Source organism: Lissotriton vulgaris, chromosome 5 (assembly GCF_964263255.1).
Source record: "Lissotriton vulgaris chromosome 5, aLisVul1.2, whole genome shotgun sequence".
NCBI classification, from domain to species: Eukaryota; Metazoa; Chordata; class Amphibia; order Caudata; family Salamandridae; genus Lissotriton; species Lissotriton vulgaris.
Window position 1 is genome coordinate 19,589,413 of NC_141693.1, and position 26,586 is coordinate 19,615,998.

The 26,586-nt window shown below is 48.3% G+C and overlaps 1 protein-coding gene across 1 annotated transcript in view; it reads right to left on the bottom strand.

Annotated features, from left to right (window-relative positions):
* LOC147710014 (E3 ubiquitin-protein ligase TRIM39-like) overlaps positions 1–26,586 on the bottom strand; it is a 541,081-nt gene that overhangs the window by 94,825 nt on the left and 419,670 nt on the right. Inside the window, exon 5 of the mRNA XM_086920687.1 lies at positions 1,837–1,946. Coding sequence (XP_086776813.1) covers positions 1,837–1,946 — 110 coding nt within the window. The remainder of the gene's footprint in view (positions 1–1,836; positions 1,947–26,586) is intronic.

The following is a 26,586-nucleotide window of genomic DNA, read 5'->3' on the forward strand; positions in this document are numbered from 1 at the left end:
GATAGAAGAGGCCCTCTCGTCGACGGGACAGAAGTCGGCGGTGCGCTCACCGTCGAGGGCGTCGACGAATCCAGAGTCTTCGAACTTCTAGTCGACGACGACCGGGTCGTCGACGAGTGTACTTTCTTCGTCGACGAAGATGAAATTGGAATCAAAGAAGACACGGTCTTAGAACTGAGAACCACTCTCATCGACGACGATGAGGTCGACGCCAAAGCTGACGACGATCCAGAGGCCAGCGTCGTCGTGACCGTCGTCGTCGATTTTGAACCAGAGACAGCCATTCTCGTCGACGGGGCTGAAACTACCGTCGTCGACGACAAATCCGTTTTCCTCACAGAAAAACTGGAAATTGAAGCAGAAAGAGCCTGAGAGCTTTGTCTCGTGGGCCCAGACGTGGCAGGTAATGGTGAAGACACCGCAGGGGCCAAAGTGAGGGCAAGTTTCCTCTTTTTAAGAAATGGTGAAGGCACCTCCTGCACACTACCACGTTTAGAGGCTGCTTTAGAACGGCCTGACACAAGACTTTCAGCATCAGAAAGTGTATTGTCCTTGTCCTTTAGCCTTTGAAGCCAAACAAGTAAACGGCCTTCTCTGTCCTTCAGAGTTTTCTCTGAGAATTTTCTACAGAGCTTACATGAGCCTACCTCATGGTCCGGGTAAAGGCAGTAAATACACTTACTGTGTGGGTCATCATGAAATAATCTCAGCTTTCCACAGGAGGAACAAGCTCTGAAGAGAGACTTCTTACTTGAAGACATTGTGGAGAGACTGGAAACACTTGAAGAGAAGAAAAACTGAGCAGAGCTCAGGGAGACTCCCTTACACACGACGTGCGGTAGAAAATCTGAGGGCTTGAGCTCTGAGGAGAAGGTTCTAGAGGGCTGCTGGCGCCTGATTGGCTGCAGTTTGGACTAACATAATGACAAGGATAGGCTGCATTGGAACTGTTTTATTCCCATGCATTCCTATGGAGGACTTTTTAGTTAGGTACCCTATGCTTCTTGTATGCATTTTTTGGGGTTTTTTCCTTATTATGATATATATATTTATTATATATTATTATATATTTAGTACTTATTGCTATTTTATTTACCGTGGGACTCCCACTCCGACGACGGGGAATATTCAAGCATGTGAATCCATGAAAGACACCCCAATACTGGAGAAGCTATGCATATTGAGCAGGTATGCTAAAGCTGAGTACTCATGTACCCCAGCACTCCTCATTCATACCCCGCATACTCAGGCGGAACTACGGGTCCCAGGTACGACACAGTACAGACTCTACCAAGTAGAATCAATAAGTATTGCTCTCATCTTGAACCATAAATGAACTGCTGCTAACAACTGCATCAGGGCCCGGACATAGGGATGGTTAAAAGAGCTCAACTTTAGGTGGAACTCTGCAGTTCATTAGATCTTAGTACTGGGGTGGGGGTCTACATAAAATTATACAGAGTACAACTTAAGAAAACATGCTAGGTATGTCATAGTGCTGAATAGAGGAGTAGGACTGCACAATGGCTACTGTGGCATAGGCCTTAAATCCCACAATCCTCAATGTATACATTCTTAGGAAATTTCTAAGACATACAAAGCAGAATGAGTCTGTGGATCAAACTTCTGATAGTTCAGCAATTTGGAGAACCCTCTTGTGGATCTCGCTCTTATTCCATTATCTGCAGCACACTCTCCCGACACTGCTCTTCATTCCATCACTTCTCTCTCTCCATTGGCAGCACCCCAGTCCTTCATAGAGCTCTTGGCCATATACCTCTTGACTCTCTTTAACTCTCTCTCCAATAGATGTAGTACAATCTGATGTTTGGTTACCTTTTAATCCTAGGAGGTTTTTCTGCAGGGAGGCGTGCTGCCCGACTCCCTTAATAGCCTGCTCCACCACAGCATCTTCCTGGGGCTTCTCGGCCTTCGTCTTATCACACCTGTGTAATACAGAACAATATTATAGCTGGCCCTCAGCCTCCACAGCACTGTTTTCTCACTCTCATTGGACTCACGCTTTCATCTACTCCAGATACGGCAAACGCAGCAGCTATTTGTCCCTTCATGGCTACAACATCTTACCTCTTTGACCTAACAATGATCCAAGCGATGGTTAAAACAAATCTGCCAACTTGGACAGTCTTGCCAAACAAAGAATTAAACTATCCATTTGCAAATAGTACCTAGAGTATGGGGGTTTTGGCCTCCATATAAGCACCTTATTGGACACTTGGGGCCTGATTACTGTGGCGGTGGGATCATCACCGTCAGGCCATCGGTGGTGGTCCCACCACCATCCAGCCCGTTGGATCCGACCTCCACATTAGGATGCAGGTGTTCGGATCTTGGCTGGCGGGGGGAAAGACTGCAGTGTTTGACAGGATTAAAGATCCCGTCAGTGCATCGGATGGAGTCCTATTACCTACAATAGGGCAGTGCCTGCTCAGGTACTGCCATAGGAATTAGGATGACCCTGTCGGCTGGCTCTTTCATGGCGGTTGTCCCGCCATGAAAAGGCAGCCAGACAGTGACTTTGGGGGATCCCTAGCAGTGCCCCTTTCCCCCTAGGTCCTCCGCTATGGGTGCAGGGGTGTTTAAAATGTGTACATTTTGTACTGTGCCTTGTGCTGCAGCCCGCTGCACATGAACCATGCAAAGTATACACATTTTGACTGCCGTGAAGGCGGTCACATTGTAATGCGGGCAGCGGGACCACCTACACCTAGTCGGGCACTCCTTCCTCCGCCATTGTGCCAGTCAGACGAAAGTCCGACCAGCATCGTAATCAGGCCCTAGATTACCGTAAGATTTATATAGTAGGTTTATGCTGATTTAAAGCCCCTTTCTGTGCATTTACCAGCCTGATAAGTGTAGAGACAACATATTTCATGATCAATTTCCCTGCCTGTGTTATATTACAAACTGAATGGACTGAGCATACCTCTGCACTATAGCCGCCTTATGCCACATGCCTTTATTGTGTTCTGCTGGTTCATTTTCCATTTGCCACAGGCCTTTATTTTCTCCACTTCACAATTGTCCCTTTAACCTTTACCCTTTTTATACAAATTGTTTATCAAAATGTGCTGCAAAATGCACATTTTACCTCTTTTCTTCAATTGTTTTGGGGTGGGGAGTGTAAAACCCTCGGATCACCTTTTATTTTTATCAGGCTTTCGCACTTGCACCGTGAAAGTAAAAAAATACTTTTACTCCCCGCCACCATTAAAAATCACCAGCTGATACAGAAGGGTTAAAATGCATGTAGGCCATGGCAGTTACTGCTAAACCGGCAAGCTGGTGGTGAGATATGATAGGCCTGTGCATAGTCCGTGTAATTTTGCTACGCGGAACTTCGCAAAGTTACAAAAAAACTCAGCGAAGTTCCGCGAGTGAGGGAGTGCAGTGCGAACTGCAGTTTGTGCTGGTATTCCTGCCGCACGGGTAGAAATTCTACCCGAGCAGCAGCTTGTGCTTCTGAACTTACTGTTCGCAAACTTACCCATCGCAATCGCAACTGGGGGAAAAACTGTGCTGCACATTGTGAAGTGGAGTTTTCTGCACTCTGCGCTCTCCGCGGAGTGTGGTGTGTGTCTGGTGCTCTGAGGCAAATAACGCCATGTTAGGCTCTTGCTGCTAATTTCGCGCTATAAGGTAGTGGCTAGCTACCCAGTTACTTACTTTCCATTTTTGTGTGCACAACATTTAAGCAGTGTTATCCTTTTAATTTTGCTTATATCTGTGGCTGTACCCATTTTCTAACTTGGGTTGTAAATGTGTGAAAAATTAAAGGTGCCATTTTCTTACCATTTGTAATTGTAGGACAAATGTGAAATTGTTTAATGTGAAAAACACCCTTTGTAAAACGTGACAGCGCACCATAAAGTTAAGTGAATAATTTGCTTAGACAACAACCTTCCTGTAAGCAGTTCTACCGCTCCTATTCGTTTCTTTTACCTCTTCCAGTGCCTAATTTGTAAAAATAATAATAAAAAAATAAGTGTCAGGGCTCTCGCTAGGAGACCACTGAAGCTTGCATCCCACATTACCCCTGCCAGCGCTGCCAATGATTGTAACAACACAACTACTAACCATCACACTCCTACAAGTGTGACAATAAGCACTTTTCCAGTCCCCTAAAGCTCCAATAATGGCCTGTGCAGCAGGTTATAGTAATTTTCAATGTATATGGAATTTTACGCCACACTATTTTCAAATGACACCAGCAGCCACTACTGACATGCAAAGCCATTTCGTGAATCACAAGGCTTGCTACACTGAAGTGGCTTTTTTTCTATTTTATTAAGTCCATGTCCCAAGTTGGAAAAGCCTTTCTGACTCACAACACTGGTTTTGCGATCCATTCTGAATAGCATTCACGAGGAGGCAAGAGGTGCGAGGTACATACACCTTGGAGGAAGTGGTAACTGATTCACAGAGGGAAAGATGTCTTCATGGCAAACATTCCCTCATAGTGACTCCTCGTGGGCACTCTCGGGTGGGGGAGTGAGTGGGGATTCATGGGAAGGGGGAGATCAGGCAGTGGCTGAGAATTCCCAAACAGGAAACGTTTTTTAAAGCAACACTGGCTCCTTTAAGACACATGTGCTGTTAAAAAACAAACATTGGCAAAGTTATATTAAAAGAAGCAATACCATTGACATTTTCATGTCCTGCAAAAGCTGAAAATGTGTTCTTACCCCTCACTTAATGGATCTGCTCAAAACTTACCTTGAAGAATACAAAGTGGATGAATTTTTTTTATAGAATGTTTTGTGTTCCGAAGTTTTATATAGCGCAAACTTGACCCGAAGATATTGGGTATCAGAGTGTGAAAAATGAATACAATCTTGGTGAACATTATCTGCGCCATCTTGCCCCCTTTCCAGGCCCATTCATGCGCGTAAGCGGCAGCCATTTTGAGCACCATGGCCTCCCTGCCCCTCACTAATAGCCAGCGCGTCTCTCTCTCTCTCTCAACCTCGCAAGCATTCCCCCGCACGCTGACAACCCCCGCTCTCTCATGCCTTGGGTCATAAACCCCTCTCCAGCACGGCTTCACCACGGAATCCCATCCTGTTCCCAGCGCGACACCTCCCCTCATTCCTTTCATGGCCTCAAACCCTTTTGATGCAAACCCCCTTTTCCTGTGTCCCCGTTTGTCTTCCTCGTTCCCAGGCTGCCACCTGACCCTGCGGATACTGTTTATTACCCCGTACAGTAGGAAGTTTCCCCTCCCCATCAAAAGACCCCCGAACCGATCAAAGCCCCCACCCCATGAGATCCGATCAACCCCATGCATTCCGTGAATCGGCGGAATGCCCTGCTGTGTGACAACTATCACCTGTTGTGACCGGGGTGGGGAATCCAACTGTAAATGTGTGTGGGAACGGGCCTGAAGGGGAGATTCCGAGGATGTCCTTTCATACTTCAAAGCATTGCAAGAATGTGTTACATACAATAAAGTTCGTAAACCTGTGTATAAGAGGCCAGGCCTCAGAGATGCGGGTAGAGCACCTCGTGACGATACTTGCTGTCTGAATTGATGTGTTCTCCTCCGGAGAGAATAAAATCCTCGTTTCCCGCCTTCCAGTCTCCAGCGCCTGCTTCTTCATTGATTAATATTGGTGGGTCATAGAGGCGATACCGCCGGGCAACATAAAAGGGTCTTTGGTTACCGGTTGTCTTTGGAACCCTTTTTAACAATTGGCGTCCCAAACGTGGGGCCCATCAGCGACTCGTGGATCCAGTGGGAGAGGTCCTGACGACAGAGTGAACGACTGCAACGATCGGAAGGTACCCTGTCCGATAGACCCTCGTCTGACAGCCGATCATCCGAACTTCACTGGTTCCGAACAGACCTCTCTCGAGTGATCTGCGGTACTGACTGGGAACCATCAGGAGTGCCACGAGAAGTACGAAGAGAAGAGGACGATCGGGCGCTGGATTCGGAAGACGAGAAACTGTCCATGCGGTCCGGGTAAGGTCGTGTAAACACGACGAATTGCGAAAGTGATAGATAATTGAAAGAAATTGATAATTGTTGCGAAAATACTAGTATTACTCTTTGTTAATTTATTGGAGATTCACTGTCTACAAACGGAGAAACAACAGGCTCTCCCTTTATAAACAGCGAAGGATAGGTACGCACCCGTCGGACCTATTTTTCTCCCCCACTGAACAATTGCCCCTTTGCCCCATTGATTAACTGTTATAGATTGTTTTCTGGAGATTCTCTGTCTGAAAACAGGGAAGATTAGGTCCCCTCTTTACAGATAGTGAAAGGGTAGGTGACGCGAACCTTTGCGAGCCTACTTATTCTCCCCATTGACCATATTGATTTTTTATTTTTGACCTAACATTGATTGATTGCTCAGAATTGGTTCATGAGGTATTCACTACGTGCAAACAACGTAGAATAGAAATATTCTGTCTAGTCTTTGCGCGCAGTGATAAGATAGGTAGTGCTGACTATTATCCCATTGTGATCCGTCATGCCTGTCTTCTCCCCACTGGTCAGTAGCCTGTTTAACCCGGACCGCTTATTAGAGATGAACCATCCGGCTCCGCTGGAAGGCACCCCTAATAAGGACATGTTCATGAAGCATGGATTAATTGCTATAGCCTATAGTGAGCTGTGGCATAAATATACAAAAAGGGATCGAGAAAGACAGTGGCCACTGAGAGGATCCTTTGATCTCGACAAAATAGAAACAGTAGAAATAGCCCTTCGTAGGAATGAAACAACACCTATTATGCTCGATAGTCTCGGTATGTGGCGCAAAGAAGCAACGCAACGAAGGGAAAGCGACGAATTTAGAAAAAGTGAAGGGACACGACGGACAAACCTCCAAACGTCTAGTAGGCAAAGGGAAGGGCCAGCGATGGCACAGCCCCGAGGAGTAGACATGAAAAGCGAATGGTGTAAGGGGATGTGCCGACAAGCCAACCCCGGAACACAACGACCTGAAGGTAATCCCCCGACATTACGCACAGGACGGACAGATTTAAAACAAAACCAATGTGCTTTCTGTAAACGTCTTGGACACTGGAAAGTCCAATGCCCGACTCTGCAAAGCATAGGTAAGAATGGAGGGTTGACGGGAAGGACGGACCGACAGAAAGAAAAAAGACGTGAGATAAAAACCAATCAGACTAGTGCAGACAGAACAGACAGGACCACCCCGTTTGATTATGCTCGGTGGCACAGATTTCGTCAGGCCAATTTTAACGACATGTTAGAGTTCTGGGACTGATTGCTCTCTGTTGCTCCCCCACTCTGAAAAACAAACACAACTGCAGGTCAGTGTGAACAACCCCCCGTTAAAGAAAAGACTCAAGGAAGCCAAGCGTCTATTGTATAAAACTTAGGATTTAATCACGGTAAAGGAAACACACAACCAACGGTAAATAGAATAACTAGTAGAACTTTCTAAAACAAACTTTACTGATAGGAAAAATACAAAACGTGTTATGCTCACTCCGGAAGTCCTCCAATGTAACAGTTCGATGGTCCCGCCCATCCGGAACACCTAGCACGTGTGGGGCGGGGCCTGCCAGCAGCCATGAGCCAAAAGGAGGTCGCTGGCGAGAAAGTCCTGGAGGCTCCGCCAAGCAGGCAATGAAATGGTCTTCCCATACCGCCCTTCCAGGGATGGCGTCCCCCGGGCCGCAGGTAGGGAGGGGGCGGCTGCAAATGACCCCCTCCCTCGTATCTTCTGGTCCGGCCATCACGAATTCCTCCATCGAACGGATGCAGGGTGGGCAGGGAGGAAGAGGCGACGCGGACGAGCCTCTTCCACCTCCACAGGTAGGAGGCTTCCCTGCCCTGGTCCGGCGCCGATGTCCTCCAGCCGGGCGACGGCCATATACCTGCGCTGCACAGGAAATATAATGTCCGGCTGGTATATTTCCGTAACACAGGACATACAATGCCCGCCTGGTATACTTGCATAGCACAGGACATACAATGCCCGACTGGTATACTTTCTCAGAACAGGACATACAATGTCCGACGGGCATATTTACGGAGCACCGGACGTACAGTGGTCCCCCAAGAGTCGGAATCAGGGGTGTAGGGTGGTCATCATGTGCGCCCCTGATTCCAAGGGACGGCGTAGGATGCGCCGGGAGAGGAAGGCGGCACAGACGAGCCTTTCTCACCTCCCCAGACGAAGGCTCCACTGCTGCACCCTGGCGCCCCGAACCAAAATGTCCAGCTCCAGCAGCATGATGCTCTGTCCTTCGCCATCACGAGAAGTTTCTTCCACTCCTGACGGATACGGCAAAGGTGGCTGCCACAAGGATCTCAAAATGGCGTCTGGGCCCTCGAAAAGGCGGGTCTAGGCCGCTGGAATAACTTTTGTCCAAAGTTGCAACTCGGGCACTTGCCCACCTGGGCGCAAGCCCCCACCATCGACAAACATCCCCTCGACTTTGAAGATTCTACCAAAGTCCCAAGGGCCCTCGACCCCTTCAGGCTTCCGGTGAGGAACAGTTGCATTGATCTCAAATGAAATAACCACGGCACAGCAACAAGATGGCGGTGCTCTCGTGTCTGCATCAGCTTCCGTCTGAACCACCCAGGAACATTATGGGCTAACGAACTTGAGTAAGTTCCGGCTGAACATCAACATGACCCGGTAAGAAAGACTCTACTCCCTCCCTCTCTTGATTGACAGTCCACACCACCAGCCCTCTGTTAGCACAGCTTTCTTTTGAACTGCCGAAAGGGACTCTGGTCCAAACCGCCAATTGTCGGGGATATTTTGCCCCTGATGCTACTTCCGGACTAAACCGGCCTCGCCCAAAATGGCGCTGGTATCAATGGAACTTACGGGTGCCTCGTGGTGTTCCTTAGCTAATGAAACTTGATGTAATAAGATATATATGTATATATATGAACCATTGCGCACTCGATGTTAAAGGGAGGAGGGTTCACTTGGCAGACATTTAAGAAGAGGTTCTGTAAAAATGTTGATTTCAATGAACAATTTATTTTTGATATTTGTTGTAACTGATACCTAACGTCGCTCATGATGCACGCCCGCGGTTTGCATTTAGGAAATGTGATTACGATGAGCTTGACTGTGTTTCCATCTATGAACTGAAATGCCCCTGATACCTTCGCCACGCAATGAAATGTTTTTGGTTACTCACAAATAATTAATTAGACCTTTTTACATGTTCTTGTACTACAAAATAACCCCCTACTGTATGTGCTTCCATCGACGACATGTCAGGCCAAAATATGAATTGCGCTCTCACATTTTACGTACTGAATAATTCTACAAATAAAAGTCTTAAAAGCTATGGATAGGCCCCGCGTACTTTTGTAAATACGGGTATCGGTGGGAGGGTTTTTCTGTGCGCAACTGTTCTGCTCTCTTTTTAAGGTTATCCGAGAAATGGTTGTTCGGCCCTGGGCTGATGGTCAAAACGAAGGTATGATACGCTGCTTATGAAGAAGGACCTCGACTTCAGAGAATGGGTAAAGTAAAATGGTGTGATTGATAAATTGTTATAAGGATATGGTGGTCGAGGGTACTAAGGTACAGGGTTGAACGAAGAACTGGTATGCCTTAAGAACATCACAGCTTTGGGAATGATTTAGGGACCCCGATGACCGGATACATCTACGAAACCGGGTACCTCGCGCTAGGCACCTCTGATTCCTTTTTTTTAGCGTTTTTTTACTACACACGATCCTTAATGCCATCCTCGAACCTCCCCATGAACCACCTATCACATTGCCTGCCCCCATGACTTTAAGAAACCAGCACCCTAAGGGATTATATCCCGAAGAGACAAGTACGAGTATGTGGTAAGTAAAGGATTTTCGTGCCCTTACATTTGATGTGTTCGAATGTTGTCCCCCTACCTCCCCTTTTTCTCCCCCTTTTCCCTCTGCAGGTTACATTAGAATCCCGATTAGAGTATCATAAGGGATCTGGAACCACGTCACGCCCGATGCATGAAGACGGACTAGCGCTACAAAATGACACAACAAGGACGCTCTCACGACCTTTTTACCAAATCTAACGCTTTTCTGTCCCAAAACTGCATGCTTCCCACCTCCTAACAACAGACCCGAAACGTCTAACGTTGGGTAACGCACTGAATAGCCCAAACAATACACGGTCATTCTCTATGTCACACGTGTATTGTCCGGCCTATTGTCTCTCTCTCTCTCTCTCTCTCTCTCTCTCTCTCTCTCTCTCTCTTTCTCTCACTCACTCTTCCACCCCTCCACACTTTCCCTCTTCCTAGCAACTGGCACCTAATTGGCGAACCTGGTGCATCTCCTGATTGGCTCCAAATACCACAAGTATTTGCGCAAATCTGTCCTAAATAAAATTGTATTGGTACCACGTTACTACCTCTCCTTTTCTACTAAAATATGGATGAAATTTAAATTGGCCGATAGGAAAGGGACAGGTAAGACGACTAAGGTTCCCTAAATTTGACCCACTCTCAGGGAACTATTTGTCAGTGGCTCCTATGATAAAAATGTGTCTGTGGTAATGCGACCATCCCCATTGAAAATTGTCTCCGTACCCCAAGCTGTAAGAAATGATCGAGACACCCCCATCTACCCAAAATGCTCCCAGTTTGGTATCCATCAGATCCCTCCCTCCCCGAGGATAAGTTTAATAATTATTGCAAACCACCCCTCCCGAGTTTTTGTAGTAACCAGGTTGCGAGGATTTATATAGAAAGTTAGAAGGATGTGTGCAAAGTTGAAAATTAGATTGAAAAACGAAAGAACTTGTTGCAGTAAGCATGGTTGAAAATAGGATGTTTTTATGTAATGCAGACTTGTTTAGCCTATGTTCATCCCTCAGAAGGATGCTTATCGGACTATGGTGAATAGCACGTTGCACTTTTTGTAAAATACAAGGCCCGGAAGACCAGCCTAGCCTTTCAAGACTTGTACTAGGGAAATGGGCCTCTGCCAGAAGAACTGACATCTACTATAATAGACATATGACAAATGAACGTAATAATCATCAAAGCGTCAAAGAATTAGCCAACAAAAGGAAGTTGTAAGGAATCCAGCAAACCCATCATCAATTGTTTATACGTAAGCCGCAAAAATCTCAAATGCAGCGAGTGCTTACGCTAGTCGCTTGGTGTTGGGAAAGAAAATAGATTCATGTAGTTACCTTTTTCTGCAAAATCTCTAAAGACTGTCTTTTCAACACTCATTTAAGGATATCACTGTCGGAGGAGAAAGAGACCGGATGTGGGAGCACGCGGCCTGACTGCGGATTGTGGAACATCAGCAACGGAGGCCAAGGCGAGACCACGGCAGTAAGGAGTCGCAGGACGGGGCACTGTTTCAAACAAAGCTAAGGAAAGGGCTGACCTGAAGCCCCTGCTCTATGATCAACGTATGCCAAAAAGCCCCCGCTCTCTGAACATGGTCACGGACTCGCCTGACGCCAAACTCTCCGCCTCCCCCTGATCTGTTCCCGACTTGGCCTTGCTCCATCCCCTCTTCCTCCGACCTACCATAAGGACTGTTCACACCCGCACCTTTCCACCCGAACTCCCAAGTTCCTCCAAATCCTACTGAGCTACCCAGAGAAGAGTACTCCCTACGTCAGAAGGGAGGGAGCTCCAACTAAGTAGACCACGAACTGTGTAAAATCCCAGAATGGTGACCTAGAACTCCACCAAGGGTCGCCCCCGAAGAAAAGAATAAACAAAGTCTGTGGTTCTGCCCGCTACCAAACACCCTGAAGATGATGGAAGCAACAGGAAATGCCCATCACAGAGACTCAAGACACGAACAGATCTCACAATTCTGGAACAATCGCATTTTTATTGCAAATCAATGCTCTGCGCTACAAAAGAAAGTGCACCTGTTCCAAAACCGTAACGCATTGCTCCTATGGGGCCTGGCGAAACAAAACAAAAAGTACCCTTGCCCGCAGACCTCCAACGACTCAATCCACATGAACATTTCTGTTGATAGGTAATCCAGATGCTCAACAGTGCTGACAGAAGACGACAAAGGACAACGAGAACTCTGACATTTTTACTGTATCTCCTTTCTCTCCCAATCGCCATTGGACTGACTATGCACCCGCTGTATACAAAGGACTTACTTATATGATAACTCACCAGTTCTTATTCTATGATCTGTACCCGACGCCCTCACTGTGTAATTCTAGTCTGATATTGCATTATGATGATTTTTCCTGCAACCAACTTAACAATGAACCCGCTTACTAGATGATGAGATTTTTCAATGTGATGTTTATGAAATGATGTATATGCGCAGTTCCTTTGCCTAAGTCCCCTCTCCCTTACTTGTGATTGCTGCATATAGGTGTAGATAGGAAATAGGCCAGCAAGATGTCTTGGAAATGTTAAAGGGAGGACTGTGAAAAATGAATACAATCTTGGTGAACATTATCTGCGCCATCTTGCCCCCTTTCCAGGCCCATTCATGCGCGTAAGCGGCAGCCATTTTGAGCACCATGGCCTCCCTGCCCCTCACTAATAGCCAGCGCGTCTCTCTCTCTCTCTCAACCTCGCAAGCATTCCCCCGCACGCTGACAACCCCCGCTCTCTCATGCCTTGGGTCATAAACCCCTCTCCAGCACGGCTTCACCACGGAATCCCATCCTGTTCCCAGCGCGACACCTCCCCTCATTCCTTTCATGGCCTCAAACCCTTTTGATGCAAACCCCCTTTTCCTGTGTCCCCGTTTGTCTTCCTCGTTCCCAGGCTGCCACCTGACCCTGCGGATACTGTTTATTACCCCGTACAGTAGGAAGTTTCCCCTCCCCATCAAAAGACCCCCGAACCGATCAAAGCCCCCACCCCATGAGATCCGATCAACCCCATGCATTCCGTGAATCGGCGGAATGCCCTGCTGTGTGACAACTATCACCTGTTGTGACCGGGGTGGGGAATCCAACTGTAAATGTGTGTGGGAACGGGCCTGAAGGGGAGATTCCGAGGATGTCCTTTCATACTTCAAAGCATTGCAAGAATGTGTTACATACAATAAAGTTCGTAAACCTGTGTATAAGAGGCCAGGCCTCAGAGATGCGGGTAGAGCACCTCGTGACGATACTTGCTGTCTGAATTGATGTGTTCTCCTCCGGAGAGAATAAAATCCTCGTTTCCCGCCTTCCAGTCTCCAGCGCCTGCTTCTTCATTGATTAATATTGGTGGGTCATAGAGGCGATACCGCCGGGCAACATAAAAGGGTCTTTGGTTACCGGTTGTCTTTGGAACCCTTTTTAACAAGAGCGCTTTACAGAGCTCCAGTTACGTTACTTGAGGACACACAATCATTTTTGTTAGGCACGGGGAGATTAAGGCGCAGATGTATCATCCCCATCATTTGCGATTCCCAAATAGCGATTTTTAAGAAATCGCTAATTGGGAATTGCAAATTGGGATGTATATAGAAATTCGCTATTTTTTAGCGATTTCTTAAAATTCCTTAATTGCGATTATCAAATTGCTAAACGCAATTAAGGAATAATTTCCCATTCATTTCTATGGGCCATGAGGCCCATAGGAAGGAATGTGAAGTTATTCTCAATTTGCGATTCACAATTTGCTAATCGCAAATTGAGAATAATTTCAAGGGTGCAGGGGTGTCCAAAGGACACCCTGCTGCACCCCTGAAACTTACATGTGTTGCGCATATGGCGCATGCCCTAAAGGCATGTATGAGCGCCACATGGCACCTTAACAAATGCCAAAAAGTGAATTTGTAAAAGAAATCGCAAATTACCACCAACTACAAGTTGGTGGTAATTTGCGATTTCTTAATGTGGATTTGCAAAAAAAAAATGCTTGATGCATAGCATTTAAGGAATCGCAAAATTGCGATTCCTTAAATGCTTAAGCAAAATAAGGAATCACAATTTTTGCGATTCCTTATTTTGCGATTTTGCACATACATACCAAAACACAGTTTGCGATTCGCAAACACCGGAATTCTGCGAATTCTGGCGTTTGCGAATCGCAAACGGCTTTATACATCTGGCCCTGAGTGATTTGCCCAGAATCACAGGATGTTCAGCGTCATTGCTGAGACTCGAACCCAGTTCCCCAGATTGGAGGTCGACCGCCCTAGCTGTTAGGCCAACTTCTCTTATTAAGGAAACAAAAAGTCCTTTCCTATGGACTGAACCATAACTATGCTGGTGCTATTGCCACCAGTGTAATAAACATATAGACATATATAAAGTTACAGTTAGGCTATTTAAATTTGTAAAAAAATAACTTTCCTTTGAAGGTAAAACCTGTAGATTAAGGGTACTAAAAGGTACCTGCATTGTATGACTGCTAATGTAAAGCTCCAGGTCCCAAAAGATCCCTTTCACCAGTTTCCATACTGTCCAACTGTCTTCAACTCTACATGTAGCCACTTGATGCTTCACTCGCAGATAACAGCATCAACATTCAGCAGTATAAGAAACACATATGTACTTGAAAGCTTCCTCTGCTTCCGACATCCAATGCCTCATACATTGCCAGCACCTCGGCTTGACCTGGATGTCCAGCGCCTCCCTGAAGCTCAACCCAACCAAGGCAGAATTCCTGTTATTTGACAAGACCACTAACATGAAACAGTACAAACCTGGCTCCCTGGCATGAAACCTAACTTCTTTGAATCTCAAGTTTCACCAAATGCCAGGGCAGTGAATTCACAGCGGACACCAATCTCACAATCAGAGACCACATTGCCAAAGAAGCATGCTTTCATACTTATATATCCCTTTTTGCATTTCATATACTCATTACTTTTAGTGTTTAGTTTTTCAATTATAACTGCAAAAAATGCATTTAGGTTTGTTAGCAGACTTATATTGTTCAATGCTTGATTCAGTACAATTTGATACTCAGCAGTTGTTTCTATATGTAGTTCAAAAAGTGGACAGTTTCCTATTGTTTACTATCTATAATTTAAACTATCAACAATGTTTCATAGAAGCAGGCTTAGCTCAAGGTGTATATTGATTGTTGATTTTAATAACTGCCCTCACAGACTACACACTGGTGGCCCCCTAAGACTCCCCTAATGCTGCAGCATGTCTCATTCAGGTCTGAAGGAATATTATCACATCAGCCCCATCCTGATGGAACTCCATTGGCTCTCCTTGCCCGCCTGCACCATTGTCTAAAATAGCTGCTCATTTAGAAAGCTCTCGCAACCAGGAACGCCACACATCTTACAGACAATCTTGCCATCTTTGGCGGCTGTCAGCACACCGGCGGCAAGGACACCATCAGCCTGGAGAATAAGGAGTATAAACAAGCAAAAACAAGTCAGCAGGCCATTTCTATCTATGCACCCAGAATATGTAATAGCAACTCCTTATACGGGAAACAACCTTTACAACGCAGTCATCACATCGCACTACCTTTACAACGCAGTCATTACAACACAATAGCATTTACATCGCCCATCGGCCCAGCGGGGGCGATCCACCCACCATCCTCACAGCAAAGACCCCCTGCCATATTACAATGGCTGGGGGGTCTGCGGTGGATGAAAAGACCGTGAGCCGCTTTTCCGCCCGGTCGACGAGTCGACCGGGCGGAAAAGGCTCCAATATGGTGGCGGTGCCTGTTTGACACCGCCAGCCATATTAGAATGTGTGCTGCCGCCGCAGAGAGGCATGCGGAGTCTGCTTGCTGGGGCCCGTTGCGGGCCCCCAGGGACTCTGGGTGGTTCGGGGGGTGGTGGGGTGCTCATGGGGGGTACCTATGGTACCCCCCCTGAACTTCCTTGCACAACATGGCAGGCACCGCGCGGTGCCTGCCATGTTGTGCGTGGAAGTGCACGACATGCCTTCCTGGCATTGTGGCGGGCAGTGCTGTGTGCACCACCCACCGCAATGTCAGGAAGGCTGGATGCGCCCGCCAGTGTGGCGGGCACATCCTAATCTCTGCAGCGGGACCCCCACACCTATGGCGGGTAGTCCCACTCCACGGGAGGATGGCGGGTGGACAAAGTCCGCATGCCAGCCTAATGACCCCCATAGTTTTTACCCTTACACTATCCCACACTTACCCTACTGTTGCACTCACTGGAGTGGGAATAGTAATTTCTACCCATACACTATCAAACACTTACCCTACTGTTGCACTCACTGGAGTGGGAATAGTAATTTCTACCCGTACACTATCCAACACTTACCTTAAATGCAATGTAATGGTATGCGTTGTAATGGTATAGTGCGATGTAATGGAATGCGTTGTAAATGTAGTTTCTACAAATGCGTTGTGATAGCATGCAATATAAAATCATACGTTATAATGGACGTTGCGATGTAAAACCTGCATTTTAAATGCATACGTTGTTAATGTTTGCATTGTAATGTCATACATTCCCTTTTGTATCTGGACCGCCACAATGCTGCTCCAATATAGGAAAGAGTTGAGAACACACCTCTTTAAAGAGCCCTACATCACAATGCATTAACGCAAACCAGCTACATCTACTATCACTCGAATGTGTGCTTACTTGTGACCCTGCACATCACTCTACTGCTTTTTGCTAGGTTTTGCTATACAATACATACATACATACATTTGTGAATAAAGAATAATATATAATTAACGGAGTCCATGGTACAACGGTAGAGAGTGCTAGTAGCGGCAGTGTCAGCAGTGGTGATTTATTCTTTGGTGGCCTGCAGTCATACTGAATTAACTTACATCCCATTTCCAGTGCATCAAAACTTACCTACCTTGCACTGCATTGAAAGTGCTCCTTGGGTTGAGTAATAGAACTGTGGCAAATCAAATTCTAATCTACCACAAAGAGACTTATCAACAAAGGGGCTTACCCAATGCCTTCCTCTAGATACTTTTTTCTCATCATTGTTTTATTCTTGGATGTGTTTCGACTGACAGATAAAGGGCCTTTAGCAAGACCTAAAACAAGTACTGGACTGCAACAGATTGTTTGAACTGAAATGGCGAGTGCATCTTTACCTGTTTTCCAGTCTGTACCATTTGAACCCAGTTTCAAGAATGTCTGTGGATAGTGAGAATGCGAGTAGTAATTCGCGAGGATAGTGAGAATGACATTGTGACACTGTTGCCATTTTTTGTTGCTGAGGGGGAGAAAAATGACCAAATGACTCCAGAAGCAGAACTTCCAGCCTTACCCGCAAGTAGAAACAACCCCTGGGACCCTCACAGTCACTGGACAACATCAGAGTAAAGATTTCAGCGTTCTGACTTCGTCCCTATTTTGTATGTGAAAATTCTCCAGGGGTACGAAGCTGCAGGTTGTGGCAGATGAGGTCTCTACGAGGCCGGATACCCTTCCTGAGAGAAGCTGCTGAACAGGATTTGCTGCTGCTGAAAAAACATTTCGAACTACTGTAAAGTCAGGCCAACTGCCAGTGCACCTCGAGCAGATCGGTGAGCAGGTAGGTCCTAGCGCCTGCACAGCTACCAAGTCTTCAACTTGCGTATGTGTCAAATTTAAATGGTTTCAGTTGGCATATGATTGACATTCTTATGTGTGAAACTTCGAGAGACACTTTCTCACGAGTAAATCAAAGCAATGGGCATTATTTGAGTGTGTCCTATCACAAAATAGGTTATATTATGCTATGGTATGGTTATTTATGGTATGTTATACAATGTTTGGTTATGCTTTGTCACTATACAGAGCACACTAATCACCCATGAGAGTATTGAAGCACTTGAGCTGGTGTGCTGCCTAAAACAGGAGCTATTGTTTTTGTATATGCTTGTTAGTAGTTTCAAATTAAAGAATAATATAATTTTTTGTTGAATAAATTTAACTAAAAAGGCGTCAATTCTCAGAGTCTGTGAATTTAATATTATTAGGTCTTTGTAAGGCCTTCGGACTGCCTTGCACAGTTGGTCCTCTTTCGGTATCTGACTACTGTATTCTGGTGTAATTTGTGCCCAGACAATACTGTTACAATGACATAATAGTGAATACTGGTACAGAATGTGCCGCATTATTTGTTTTTTTGGATGCTTAATATGAACAACCCTCACACATCTAGTCCTCCATTGCCACATTATCATATTGGCCCTCTTCACAGTTATAAATAGTGCAGACAAGGTCCATGTGGCTTTCAGAGTTATGTACATATTGTGAAAGAATTTAAGTGAGTTACACTAAATTGTGCTTAAAAAGTATATGGGTAAGAATAGATGGCACCTTTCAGATGTACTGTGTCGTAATTCTTTAAATAAGGTACATAAAGAATATCTGTGGAAATCATATAATCTGTTGTACTGACCACTTGTCAAGGGCTTTCAACAAAAAAAGTGTAAAGAAAAAAAAGTCAATTAGCCAAAAAGAGTGTTGCATAAATGGTACAGTTTGTTTGACCTACTCTTTGAACATGTATCCTCTAAAAAAGGGTAGTACTGAGACCCTTTGAAATTCAAACATCCATGACAGCTTCAACACCATGACCGCCCCGACAATGCCAGACCCCACCTCCCCTGTGAACAACACCAGCGCCAACCGCCTGACCTCCTGGTCCAACGTCAATGACGACGAGACACGCAAGGTCATGAACTCCAACCACTCAGGATCTCCGTCAGACCCGTGCCCACACCACATATTCAACAAAGCCGACGCTGCCATTGCACCCCAACTACGGAAGGTCATCAACATCTCCTTCGAAACAGCGACATTCCCGGAAAGCTGGAAACACGCCGAAATCAACGCCCTCCTCAAGAAGCCCAAGGCGGGTCCCAAGGACCTCAAGAACTTCCGGCCCATCTCCCTGCTCCCGTTCCCGGCAAAGGTCATCGAGAAAATCGTCAACATGCAACTGGCCCGCCACCTGGAAGACAACAACATCTTGGACTCGTCCCAGTCCGGGTTCAGACGAAACCACAGCACCGAGATAGCCCTCCTCGCCACCACAGACGACATCAGGCGCCAACTAGACAACAGCAAAACATCAGTCCTCATCCTCCTGGACCTGTCAACGGTCTTCGACACGGTCTGCGATCGCACTCTAAAGACATGCCTCCTAGAAGCCGGAATCCAAGAGAAGGCCCTTGACTGGACCACATCCTTCCTCTCCGGCAGAACCCAGAGCGTCCCCCTCCCACCCTTCCGATCCGAGGCTACCAACATCATCTGCGGCGTCCCCTAGGGCTCATCCCTCAGCCCGACACTGTTCAACATCTACATGTTCCCCCTCGCACAAGTGGCCCGCCAACACGACCTCAACATCATCTCCTACGCCGACGACACCCAGTTCATCCTCTCGCTCACCAAGGACCCTGCACACCACCAAAACCAACCTCCACGAGGGAATGAAGGCCGTCCCCGACTGGATGAGGAACAGCCGTCTGAAGCTGAACTCGGACATGACGGAGGTACTCATCCTCCGACCCACCTCCTCAGCCTGGGACGACTCCTGGTGGCCGACCACACTGGGAACAGCACCGACACCGACCGACCATGCACGCAACCTAGGATTCACCCTCGACTCCTCCCGCTCCATGTCTAAACAGGTCAACGCCGCTACAACACTCTCCGAATGCTCCGCAGGATCTACAAGTGGATCCCGACCAAAACAAGAAGAACGGTGACACAAGCCCTTGTCAGCAACAGACTGGACTACAGCAAAGCGCTCAACACAGGAATCCCAGCCAAACACCTACGACGACTACAACACATCCAAAACGCCTCCGCCCGACTGATCGTTAACGTCCCCCGCCGCAGCCATATCACCCCCCACCTGAGAGACCTACACTGGCTTCCCGTCAACAAGGATCACCTTAAAGCTCCTCACCCATGCACACAAAGCACCGCACAATGCCGGACCAGCCTACCTGAACAGCAGACTCTGCTTCTACACCCCGACCTGCCAGCTCTGCTCCGCCAGCCGCGCCCTCGCCGCTGTCCCCACATCCAACGAACAACCTCCGGCGGCAGATCCTTCTCCTACCTCGCTGCCAAGACCTGGAACACCCGCCCTACCCACCTACGGCAGACCCAAGACCTACTCGCCTTCAGAAGACTCCTCAAGACCTGGCTCTTCGAGCAGTAGCGGCCCCCCTACTCTCAGCGCCTTGAGACCCGCACGGGTAAGTAGTGCGCTTTACAAGTACTCTGATTGATTGATTTATTTAGTCCAAGGGTGGCATGCAAATGGTATGGAAAAACACACTATTGTTGTAGAAGACGGTATTTAGATAGAATATCGGAGGAAAAAAATATTCCCATGCCAAAATATCGAGTCTAAAATATTGTGATTAGGAAATATCGTCAGCAAGAATATCGATGTCAAGAATATCGATTTTAAGTTAAGTAATATCGATTATCAAAATATAAAAGTAATTAATATCATGTTCAAAAATATAGCTGTTTAAAATATTGTTTTTAATCAGTGTTCTGTATTTTAGTATATATTTGAAATGTATTGTTTATTTGTTTTAATATATGTGTTACATTTTTAGTATTTATTACATTTAATCTAATTAAATTGTGTGTCTTTTAGTTCTGTAACAGGTTAAGGGTTTATAGGGGAATAGGGTGGGAAGAAATGTAATTATAATAAATTAATAATTATTTTGTATTTAATATTATTTATTTAATTGATATTTAATTGTGTTAATTGTGCTTTAAATTTATTTTTGATAAAATGTATGTGTGGGTCTATGGGGTTTATTGGGGTAAAAGGTGGGAAGTAATTTATTTGTAGCTAACTTAGATTTAGTTGTTAATTAATAGATAATTCATATGTTAATTGTGTAATTTTGTTTATGTGTGGGTTGTGTGGTTATAGGGGTAAAGAGTGGGAAGTAATTTATTTTTTAATCAATTAGGAATTACTTGTCAATTATTCAGTTCAATGTGATTTTATAGTTACAGGTTAATAAAAGCCATCACAATATTATCAGAAAGTACAAGATAATAGAACCATTTTGAAAAAAAATACGTCATAGTTATTTTTCTGGCTTGTCAATTTATTAAAAGGTCACTTTGTTATTTCAACAATATAAAATGTTCTAAAACCATTTAACAACTGAGGTGTTGTTTCATTATTCTTCAAATAAAATAGTCATTGTCTTTCAATTAAGGGGCCGATTACGATGTCATTAAGAAGGGCTCCGGATGGGATTCCGCATTGCAGAATCCGATTCGCAACCCTATTTTCCTACCGAATCGTTCAGTTTTCCCAAGGACCGATTACGATGTCCGGAAAACGTATGGTCTGTCCGAATCAGTTATGAAAGGCACTGGGTCAGTCGGAGTCTTTTGGAGCCGAATCGTTCAGCTCAATTGGCACAGTTTCGGGACAAACGATGACCGATTCGGACAGTTGTTCCGTCTCGGTTTGCCTGAGGAAAAACGGCTTTCAGAAATTGGTCTTTGGGACTTGTTGTGGGCCCCCCTTAACCCGGAGGCGTCCGAATGTGGCCCGTGGGGGTACCAAGGGACCCCTCTTCACAACCATGCACAATGTGGCAGGCACCATGGGGTGCCCGACACAGGGTGCAAGGTTTTCCCCAACCACCCCATAGTAACCGGTGTCCAGACTAGCAGGACCCGATTCGGTAGGAAACAAGTCCTGAACTGATTACTTCAGGTCAGTTTCCTAATGACTTCGTAATCCGCCCCTAAGTTATTGTAAAGTGTCATTGTGCTTGAAAGTAACAAGTTGGATTTTTGTTTCTATTTATTCAAAGTACCAGAGTTCTAGGTTTTTAAAAGACTCTTATATCTATCTTCTATCCTCAGGAATCTGGTTGTTGCACAAGTTACTACTTGTGTAACAATATATCGGTAAGAGACATTAGTTACTGATAGATTCCTTACCTTAGAATATCCCCAGGCGTCAGACTGGATCCGGAAAGTTTTGCGTAGCAGTACCCTTGCGCGTCGGTAGGCGTCGTCTGCGGCTCCGCGTCCGTCGTCGGCGTCGTGGGCGCCGTGATGACGTCGTCGGAGTACTTAGACGCCGCCTCCGCGTGCTGACGTCAGTTCTTAGCCACAGCTTTTCCGCGCCAGAAGCGCAGAGCCATGACAAAAACCGACACTGGTGCCAAGAAACTAGGGCCCTGAAAGGGGATGACCTTAACCCTAGATATCGGTTCGCAGAACGGGGAGGATGGGTGGGTCGGTAAGGAATCTATCACTAACTAATGTCTCTTACAGATATATCGTTACACAAGTAGTAACTTGTGCATCCGAAAGAGACACGTTAGTGATAGATTCCTTACCTTAGAATAGATACCCCAGCAATACCATCCCCGTGGTGGTGGGTCTGCGAACCAATATTTACACCAGAAAGTCCCGGAGAACGGAACGGCCGAAGTAGCCGTCCCTCCGGACTTGACTGTCCAGGCAGTAGTGCCTTGCAAACGTGTGCAACGAGGCCCACTTAGCTGCCTGGCAAATGTCCTGCAAGGGCACACCTCGGCCCAAGGCAGTTGTAGTGGCCGTGGCTCGAGTTGAATGAGCCCTCAGCCCAACAGGGGGTTCCTTCTTAGCTAAGGAGTAACACGCCTGGATGCACATGATAATCCATCGAGAAATGGTCCTCTTGTGCACCGCTTTCCCTTTCTTAGCGCCCGCGTACCCAACAAAGAGTTGATCATCCACCCGGAACTGGCGTGTGCGATCCAGATAGACGGAGAGCGCACGTTTTGGGTCCAGACGGTGGAGCCTCTCCTCCTCTCTCGAGGGGTGCGGAGGCGGAAAGAAGGTGGGCAATGTGATGGACTGTCCAATGTGGAAGGCCGTGACCACCTTAGGCAAAAAGGAGGGCCTAGTCCTCAAAACAACCTTGTCCGGATGGACTGAAAGGAAAGGAGGCTTACAAGAGAGAGCCTGGAGCTCACTCACTCTCCTGGCAGAGGTGATGGCTACCAGGAAGGCAGTCTTCAAAGAAAGAAGGTGAAGTGGACAGTTGTGAAGTGGCTCAAAGGGAGCGCACATCAGAAAAGTCAGAACCAGGTTCAAGTCCCACTGAGGCATCATGAAGGGAACAGGAGGAAAAGTATGAGTGATGCCCTTCAGGAATCGATTTACGATAGGGGACTTGAACAAAGAAGGTTGCTCAGGCAGCCTCAGAAAGGCTGAAAGAGCCGAAAGATAGCCCTTGATAGTGCCCAGAGCAGAGCCCTGCTGGGCAAGAGAAAGAAGGAAGAGAAGAATCTCAGCGAGAGGGGCATTGAGGGGATCCACAGCCTTTGCTGTGCACCATGCCACAAATCTGTTCCACCTGCAGGCGTATACCGTCTTTGTGGAGGGACGCCTGGCTGCCAGAATGATGTTGCAAACTTCAGGAGGCAAGTCAAATGGCCTCAACTGTCGCCGCTCAATCTCCATGCATGGAGGTGGAGACTGGACAGGTTCGGGTGGAGGACCGTCCCCTGCTGCTGCGACAGAAGGTCCTCCTGAAGAGGCAGACGAACCGGGGGATCGACTGACATACTGAGTAGCTCGGGATACCAGTACCTTCGTGCCCAGTCCGGAGCCACAAGGACGACTTGTGCCCGGTCGCGCTTGATCTTCTTCAGCACTCTGGGCAGAAGTGGTATAGGCGGAAAGGCGTACAACAGACCGCAGCTCCACTCGCGACGAAAAGCGTCTGTGCCGCCTTGGAAATTCCAACGCGCAGAACTGATGACATTGCGCGTTCTCTTCGGTGGCGAATAGATCTAACCAAGGCTCTCCCCATCGCAGAAAGAGGCCTTGCGCCACTTCCGAGTTCAGACGCCATTCGTGATCCATCGAGCACCGACGGCTGAGTTCGTCCGCCCTGGCGTTCAGGTGACCTGCCAGGTGTTGAACCACCAGGGTCACGCCCTGATGTTCCAGCCATTGCCAGAGGCGCAGAGCCTCCTGGCATAGGGTCCACGACCCCACTCCGCCCTGTTTGTTGCAGTACCACATGGCGGTGGTGTTGTCCGTGAACACCTGCACTGCACTCCCTCGGACAGACGGGAGGAATGCTTTCAGTGCCAGACGAATCGCCCTCAGCTCCAACAGATTGATATGGAGCCGGGACTCCACCGGAGACCAGAGTCCTCTGATCTCCGCCTCTCCCAAGTGGCCTCCCCAGCCCTGGAGGGACGCGTCCATCACAACTACGTGCTCCGGTTGGGGAAGGGAGAGGGATCTGCCGTTGACCCAATCGCGGTCCGTGAGCCACCACTGCAGCTGTCTCGAAGTGCCCTCCGAGATCAGGACATGGTCGGACAGGTTGCCCCGGTGCTGGGCCCACTGAAACTTCAGGTCCCACTGCAGAGCCCGCATCCGCCACCGTGCGTGATGCACCAGAAGGATGCAGGAGGCCATCAGCCCCAGAAGCCGCAGCGTCAACCTGACCAAAACCCGGGATAACGGCCTGAAGATCGGAATCAGGGCCTGTATATTCCGGACCCGCTGTTCGGGTGGGTAAACCCGAAACTGCGCCGAGTCGAGAACCGCTCCGATGAAAAGGAGCTTCTGAGAGGGGCACAGGTGTGACTTCGGCACATTGATGGAAAATCCCAGCCGGTGCAGGAGATCCGCCGTAGTCTGGAGGTGGTGGACGACTGCCCGGGGCGAGCCCGCCTTCAACAACCAGTCGTCTAGGTAGGGGAAGACTGAAACCCCTAACCTGCGCAGGTGAGCTGCGACCACCGCCATCACCTTCGTGAACACCCGTGGGGCGCTGGTGAGGCCGAAGGGGAGCACGGTAAACTGAAAGTGCTCGAGGCCTACCGTGAACCGCAGGTAACGCCGGTGGGCCGGCAGGACGGGGATGTGGAAATACGCATCCTGCAAGTCCAACGCTACCATCCAGTCTCCTGGGTCTAGGGCAGCCAAGACCTGAGCCAGTGTCAGCATTTTTAACTTCTCCTTCCGGAGGAAGCCGTTGACGTTCCTCAGATCCAAGATAGGGCGTAGGCCCCCTTTGCCCTTCTTGGGTACCAGGAAGTAGTGGGAGTAGCAACCACGTCCTACTTCTGGCCCAGGAACGCGCTCGATGGCCCCCTTGGCCAAGAGGGCCGAAACTTCCTCCTGCAGGAGCCGCAAGTGATCCCCCGATACGCGGTGGTGTTGCGGTGGCATGGCTTGAGGGGTCATCTCGAAGGGGAGGGAGTAGCCCCTTCGGACGATCTGCAGCACCCACCTTTCCGAAGTGACTGCGCGCCAGTGAGAGTGGTGATGGCGAACCCTGCCTCCCACTGGCGTCACATGGGCCGAAAAGCACGGACTAGGAGGGTTTAGAGGCGGATGCTGCGGGAGCAGGTGTGGACTGGCTCCGCCTGTTTCCCCGACCACCTCCACGGCGGTTTCCACGGCCGCCGCTGGACGACAGTTTTCGGCGATTGGCTGGCGGCACGTGTGGGGGCGCCCCTTCCCTGGCCACGAAAGGGGCGAAAGGCACTCATTTGCTGGCGCGGGGCCGAGAGGCCCAAGGATTTGGCCGTAGCCCTGGAGTCCTTAAAGCGCTCAAGCGCGTGATCTGCCTTGTCGCCAAAGAGGCGACGGCCATCGAACGGCATGTCCATGAGTGTATTTTGGACGTCTGCCGAGAAGTTGGCAGATCTCAGCCAGGCGTGGCGTCGTATCTCCACCGTCGTAGCCATCGCTCTGCCCAGCGAGTCAGTAGTATCCAATCCGCACCTGATATTATACTTCGCTGTGTCCCGGCCCTCCAGTAGGGCTTGGGCGAGTTTGGCCCGTACCTCCAACGGACACTCCGGCAGCACTTCCGCCACCGTTTCCCACAGAGAGTGGGTGTAACGGCCCAAGAGTCATGCGGTGTTGGAAGACCGCAGTCCCAAGCTAAGGGACGAGAACACCTTTTTGCCATAGGCCTCGTACCTCTTGGACTCCCGATCGGGAGGAGCCGTCGGGAAGGCGGTCTGGGAGTTAGAGGCCTTGATAACCAGACTCTCGGGGGTGGGGTGGGTGGACAGGAAACATGGGTCGCCCGGGGCCGGGCGGTGGCGTCTGGCCACGTTCCTATCTACAGGCGAACCCGTAGCGGGCCTGGACCAAGTGCCCATAAGAACGTCCGTCAAGGCCTCATTAAACGGCAGCAGAGGCTCCATGGAGGATGACTGCGGCTTAAGGACCTCAGTGAGGAGGTTAGTCTTCACGGCCGCGACGGGGAGCTCAAGGCCCAAGGCCTTAGCAGCCCTCATCAACACCACACTATAAGTAGCGCCCTCCTCCGAAGCCACGGTAGGAGGAGAGACGAATCCAGTGTCTGGAGAGGTGTCCAGGCCACTGGCCTCCCCAAGGTCTTCTGTCCAGTCCATGGAAGACTGACATTCCCTTGTCAGAGGGTCTTCAGACCCCTCCCAATCCTCCTCGTCCCCCATCTCCTGGGATTCAGGGTCATAAGCAAATGAGGTGGGTTCATAGAATTGAAATTCTCCGCACGGCGTCGAGAGCGGCGTCGGTAGACGTCGTCCCGACGTCGGAACCCAGTGAGAGGAGGCATCGGGGCCGGCGTCGCCCGAGGACGACGCCAGAGGGGACACCATACTGACCGACCCCGGGGGGGTCGTAAGGTCCACCGTGGACGGTCCATCGCCCGACGAGGGTCCAGCGGCATCCTGCGGCGCCGGGCC